General features: G+C 46.0%; 1 protein-coding gene across 2 annotated transcripts in view; it reads right to left on the bottom strand.

Moving 5' to 3' along the window:
• The window catches only part of LOC116824513 (uncharacterized), a 19,318-nt gene extending 14,601 nt beyond the window's left edge, over positions 1–4,717 (bottom strand). The window contains exon 1 of one of the 2 annotated variants that reach the window (XM_075066818.1): positions 4,235–4,717. In XM_075066818.1, the coding sequence (XP_074922919.1) occupies positions 4,235–4,289 (55 nt within the window). In that variant the 5' untranslated portion in view covers positions 4,290–4,717. The remainder of the gene's footprint in view (positions 1–4,234) is intronic. The other variant, XM_075066817.1, reaches the window with a different exon arrangement.
• Between the last annotated feature and the right edge of the window lie 2,052 nt (positions 4,718–6,769).

Genomic DNA, 6,769 nt, shown 5'->3' with positions numbered 1-6,769 from the left:
AGCTTGTTAACCCTTTACAGGTAAAAGAGACATTAACCCTTAACTATCTGTTTATAACACCTCCTGAGGCCCCTTCCAAACTTGATGTTTTATGATTCTATACCCAGGTTTCCAAGCAGGCTTGTGCAGATAGTGCACAAAGCCACACCACTGTATCTTCACACCCATGTTTAGATGAAAGCTAGCTCGGGCATGCTGCCCTGGGCGGCAGTCATACCTTCGGCAGTGGTAACATACCCTAAGGAACAGCCTAGTTCGGCAAGGGTTATTTCAAGAGCACTACTTCGGCTATTCAGTACAGTAAGTGCAATGGGAACTGTACTACTCATTTCAATAGGAGCAGAGTTAGGACACTGTGGAGCCCTTTTGAAAACTCCACCATAGATTCCTTCATGCCACAGGGAAGGGGGTCTCCCGTGGCACTTGTGAACCTGGTTAACAGCAGTGAGTTATCCACACAATTACAAACACAGGTTTGCTCATTTTAAGAAAAATTCTGCACACAGACCAGGAGGCTCAAATTCCCAGCTCTCCTGCAGGGGATTTCCAGTGAAAAACATTGACTCAAAATTCTCTGCTGGCATAATTCCATTGATTACACCCCAGCAGAGAATTTGAACACACTGAGTTCTGGTAAACAAAAACACTTTCTCTGCAGCAGGCGGCAGCGGTGGCAGGGGGGATTTCAAGATGCCAGCAGAACAGGACTGTGTCAGGCGTGGGGGAGAAATAGGCTTCAGAAAGGAGAATGTCTGCAGTCTTAGGCCCTGTTTATGCTACAGAACTGGCCCAGTTGTATTGAATGAGTTTAAGCATTCACCTAGATTGTTTTCAATTGCACCACCTTCTGGGTACCTATCCCATAATTCTTGACTCTCTCCCAGACACCGTGCATTCTGGGAGATATTTTGGCATTGTCAGCCCTTAGAGAATTAACTAGGGTTACCACCTGGCCAATATCTGACCAGCCTGCCTGTTTTTTTATGGATTTGCCAGTTGCCAGAAAAAAAAATTAATCTGCTGCGTTTTTTTTATGTGTGTTTAAAGATTGCATTATTATCTAATTACACTGGGGTATCTAATGTTCAAAGTTTGTGTCCAGAAAAGATGCTGCAGTGTTCCCATTTCCGCAGTTTAAGTGGTAGATCAACACTGTCAAAGTACAGCAGCTGTCGGCCCTCCAACAGTGAGAGAGGGTGTGAGTCACTGTAAGTGGCTGTTGAAGGGAGCGGGAGGATGCAGAGTTGCTTTGTGGTTGGGGTTGAAGTGGTCTTGTTTTGAAGATGGGGGAAGTGGCAATTTTTTCTGTGTGTATGTGCATTTCAAAGGCAGTAACCCTAGAACTAACTCATCTGTTTCAGCTTGTCTGTGTCCACACTGGTGCTGAACTGGTTCAGAACGAACCTGTTAAGCTTTAGCTGGTTATTAAACCTGATGAAAGATCATCTGTTCAAGCTCATTAGACCATTTGGATGTGTGTCTGCAGAGTGTTTACAAACATTTGAGAGGCTTTAATCTGGGTAATTTATCTGGTTTAGACCAGTTGTAATGCTCTGATATTCAAAATGGCATGACGGTTTGAACTTTTGCTCATTCAAGCTGAACCTGTACCCCGGTCGCTATGACCGTGATGCCTTTTGATTTCTCTGCCCTACATTCTTAAGGACTCGCTGTGCTCAGAGCTCATAGAATCAGCTGCTGGTGGTACAGCCTAGGACAACATTGCTGTATGCGCTGTGCTCTTCCACAGAAACTTTACTTTTGTTCTCTACCGTGTTGGTTTTGGGTACCTAAAACCAGGGCCCGTTCAAGCAAATCTGGTGCTCACTGCAGAGCTCTTCAATGGGGGCTTGCTTTCTAAGTGATGACTTTCTTCCCAAATTGCTCTCCTGTCAGCTAGGAGTCAGGATAGCTCCTAGGGAGGCATAAGGGTGTGTACTGTTTCTTTAAAAAGCTACAGCAGGAAGGAATTGGTGGTTAGGGAAAATCTCTATAGCAGTGGTTCTCAACCAGGTGTCCGGGGCCCCCTGGGGGGCCATGAGCTGGTTTCAGGGGGTCCACCAAACATGGCTGGCGTTAGACGCACTAGAGCCCAGGGCAGAAAGCTGAAGCCCCACCATACAGGTCTGCAGCCCGGGGCCCTGAGCGCCAGCAGCTAGGGCTGAAGCTGAAGTTTGAGCAACTTAGTTTTGTGATGCCCCTTGTGATGTGGGCCCCCAGGCAATTGCCCTGCTTCCTACCCCTTAATGTCAGCTATTTTATGTGGAGAAAAACAATTGTGTTGGACAGGTGGGCCGTGGAGTTTTTATAGCCTTAAAAAGAAAAATGTTCAGAACCCCTGTTCTATAGTGAAATACCCAGACAGCGAGAGAGAGAGAGAGAGAGAAGCATTAGGAATCATGTTGTTTTTCTTTATTCCAATAAAGTTCCTTGGTCAGTTTTAGAAGAAAGCAATACTCTCGGTGATTCTTCACTTTTGTCCCACAACAGGGGCCTAGAGAGAATGTGTCTGGAACTGGGGCATGTGTGTTTATGGCTGGTGTTAGGGTAAAAGTGGATAAAGTTTTCCTGTTATTATGATGAAAATAGGAAGTGGTGGAAGCAGGAGGGGGTCGCTCTGAGGCTACCCAACCCGGGCTGGGATAAATAGGAAAATGTCTATCTCCAAATGGTTCATGTTACTATCATTTCAGAGCTCTCAGTCATCACCAAGCAAAGCGCACTTCACATCCCATACTATTAAAGCATGAGCTGTAAATGAACCGTCTTGGATTTTAGCCTGTCCCAGATGGACGGGGAATTCCAGGTTGGGGTTACGCAGGACAAAAGGCATCAAAGTTTGACAGCAATATGCACTACGCAAACCGCTAGAGAGGTTCATCCACCATCACCCAGAGCCCCTCAGTTGATCTATAGCAGTATCTGTCCCTGCTCATTTTACTAGTGACTGATTTTGAGTGGGGACATGATGCTTAAGGCTCCCCCTAATTTTAACTCTTTACTGCTGCCCAACAGCACACATCCTACATCACAGTGCTGGTCCTCTCTGACCTGGGGACAGGGCACCCTTTGGAGCTCATTGCTGCCATTCTGAGTGACAGCTGGGAAGGATCTCAAAAGGACTGTGACATACTCCAGCCCTGACCATGCTATGCAGATAGCTTTCCTTAAGGCTTTCCTTGTTAGGCAGGCTGTTGTAAAAGTGAAATGAATTATATTAAAGAAATAGAATGAATTAAAGAATGCTGTATGTGCCTTTAAGTAGAAATGAAAAGAATGCTGCGATCCAGGTGTCAGGAAAGCAGACATTAAGGTAGAACAATTGCTCCACTTAAGGGCGATTGGTGAAGTATTAGCCTTAGATCGATAGAAGTTAGTAAGGAAGTAGGATATGCATGCTGAGCCCTGGGGAAATTTTACAATTTTGCTCTCTTTGTCCCTTTGTTTAGTTTCTTTTATCTGCATAAATAAGACTGTTTGGGTCTTGCATGGGGGCTCGTATCATCTGGGTGTTATTAGCAGAGCGCTGTGCTAATAAAACAGAGTGGTCTGACAAACTGTGAGTCCTGAGTCTAACTTTGACACTGTGGTCCTGCAGACCAAAAGTCAGGCTGGCTTGGGTTGGAGTCTCGTTATGCCTGAGCTCCTCTAAGCTCTGGGGTGAATGGGTTTGGTTCTTCTCTGAAAACAGTTGTGATTTCTGTCTGCAGTTTCAAAAATAAATGAATTAAATGAAAGCATCCCTCATGAGCAATGAGAGCTGTAGTTCTTCAGGCTCTAGCAGCTAAGCATCTTTCCTAGCACACCCTGAACACTTGTACTAATTCATTGCATTCTGACAAACTTTTTCAGATGGAGAAACTGAGGCACAAGACAGTTAAGTGAGTTACCCAAGGTCAGAAGCAGAATTACAACCGAGGAGTTCTGACTGCAAACCACTAGCCAGCAATGCCTCTCAACACCCAGTGCAGCTGGGATGCCATCGTAAATGCTCTCTGGCCTCATGCTATGCATGTCTGCTTACAGCTAGAAATTGGTCACTCTATGTATTTAAACCCAGCTGTTGTTAAATGCTATGTGGAGGTGCACTGCAGAATAACACATTTCACTGCTTGCTACTGGATTTAGAGCTTTACAATAAAAGAAATACAGACTCTACAGTAGCAGCAAACTGGACTCAGGTCTACAGGGCAAAGGGGTTCTTGTTTGGCAATCACCAAGGAGAAAAACTTACCCTGTAGCAAAGGAAGGAGGCACATCCATCTCAGGCTCCACTTGAAAAGCTCCATTGTTTCCCGGCAACAAAGGGGGAAGAGGAGTTCTCAAAAAGAATGATCGGGACTGGAGAGTGGGAGCTGGTTTGTTTGTCTCACTCTTGCTTTCATTCAAAATCAACGTGAAAGGGGAAGAAAGAAAGAAAGAAGTCCCCACTTTCTGTTTTAGCACTGTAGGACTGGCCAAGAACCCAGCTTCCAGACACACTCTGCTCCTCTCTTGCTTTCCAGAGAATCCTGCTGCTCCAGTCAGGGGACTCCTGCTCCCACGCCCAGCTAGAATTTCACATCTCTTATGGGAAGTTGTATAACAATCCAGACCAGGGGAAACACACCAGCAAAGCAGTCAGAGGCCATAAAGTTCAGCTCCTTAGCAGCTGCAGTTGCTTAGTGGGCAACAAGGCGAGAATACTAAAGAGGCTGGGCTGGCCAAGGATCCAGAGATAGGTTTAGAAGTAGAAACGGAAAGTGCAGGCAAAGCTGCTGGAGCAGCCAGTTTCCCGGTACTCAGGGCAGTTACTGAACACTACACTCTGAGGTTACTGTGGCTCTGGCACTGGCTGCTTGAGTTTGCTGTCTCTAAAGCAGGGGTCGGCAACCTTTCAGAAGTGGTGTGCCGAATCTTCATAAATTCACTCTAATTTAAGGTTTCACGTGCCAGTAATAAATTTTAACGTTTTTAGAAGGGATCTTTCTGTAAGTCTATAATATATAACTAAACTATTGTTGTATGTAAGTAAATAAGGTTTTTAAAATGTGTAAGAAGCTTCATTTAAAATTAAATTAAAATGCAGAGCCCCCAAGACTGGTGGCCAGGACCTGGACAGTGCGAGTGCCACTGAAAATCAGCTTGAGTGCTGCCTGCGGCACACTTGCCATAGGCTGCCTACCCCTTCTCTAAAGAGACATGTTCCTTCAGAGCCTGGGATGATCGATTGCAGGTGGTCTTTGTAAGTGCTAAGTTACAGCATTTTACAAAAGTGGTTGTTGGCAAATGGAATCACAGCAGATTTCTCATAAGTTTGGCCAGAGATCAACAGAAAGATGGTGGAGGTAGCAGGGCTCTGTTGTCAGATGCCACCTGTGTGGTGCTCTGCTCTATCCAATGTTGATAACAGTCGGCTGCATGTGTGTGTTTCCTCTGGGTGCTGCCCTGGCTCTGCGCAGATCGCTGACACAGCAGACCCCGAGAGAACCCCCAGTGACCACAGACTCTAATAAGATACAAAGGCACCTGGGCCAGGTTCATTGTCAAATGAAGCACAGTCTCCAGCTCCCTGGATCAGATGTCTACAGTTCTGCTAGTACATATGTGCTCCCTGACAATGGACACAGCTCAGTCAGTGGCGGGACACTCCACTGCCCCCTAGACTGCACAAAGACAACTCCTCGGTGTGCATTCTTATACACAGGTGCAAACAAATTACACATCAAGCCTGACGTATTGCGGTGCAACCCCTCTGCGTGTTGGAGCGCTGCCTCGCTCCTGGTACACGTTGGTTTGGACAAACAAGTCTATCCATCATAGTATTCTTTTGAGCCTGTCTTTTAGGATGGGTCAACCTGTTCCGCATTATCTCTGTGGAATGTGTTTGTACTGGCCTGTTCTGGTGCCATCCTGGTCCATGTTTATCCTATTGGTGCTTGATACCCTTTAGATATGTGTATACACCCAATTAGCAGCCTTCTTGACAATTTTTGTGAGCAGGGCCTGCCTCTGGCTCACAGCTTAGCTTTGCTTTATGTTAGCAAAGTCCTGACCATTACTTTAGTTCAGGCCTCAGGCCTCATACTGGGCCTCTGATTCCAAGGGTTTATGTTTCAGGGCCTCCTCTTACTACAGGCTCCTTCAGGGTAAGTCTGGTCCAGTGATTAGGGGACTAGCCAGAGATCTGAGTTTAAATCTTTCTCTGCCACAGCTGTTTTGAGTCACCTTGGGGAAGTCACTTTTTCGGTGCCTCCGTTTCCCATCTGTAAAAGCAAGTAGCAGCACTTCCCTGCCTCAAATGGTTGGAGCTGCAAGGATAAATGCATTAAAGATTGTGAGGTGTTCAGATGCGATGGTAATGGGATGGGTTGGGATATAAGTACTTTAGCTAGACCAGTGATTTCTAATCTGTGGTCTGTGGGATCTGACTGTGTCCAAGGGGTGCATGAAAGGTTGTTATTACCATAGAACAGTGGTTTTTGACCTGGCGGTCTGCAGACGAGATCTATGATTTCCAAAGGGGGGGATTCCACATCGTCATTCAAATATTTTAGCAAAATGCAAACGCAAATGAAAAAAGGTTGAAAGCCACTGAGCTAGACAGATGCTCCCAGCCTTTCACAGGGCTATACAGGTATATCTGCCCCTTTCCCCCTACTGCTGGGGCCATTCTCAGCTGGGGCTATGGGACAATACACACGACAAAGGCCATCATACTGCTTTAGATTGGGGGGCCACCAAGTGCCTAGTCTCAGCCCTGATCTACACTATGAGTTTAGGTCGAATT

The sequence above is a fragment of the Chelonoidis abingdonii genome, chromosome 6, assembly GCF_003597395.2.
Source record: "Chelonoidis abingdonii isolate Lonesome George chromosome 6, CheloAbing_2.0, whole genome shotgun sequence".
NCBI lineage: Eukaryota > Metazoa > Chordata > Testudines > Testudinidae > Chelonoidis > Chelonoidis abingdonii.
This window is presented reverse-complemented; position numbering and strand designations above follow the sequence as displayed.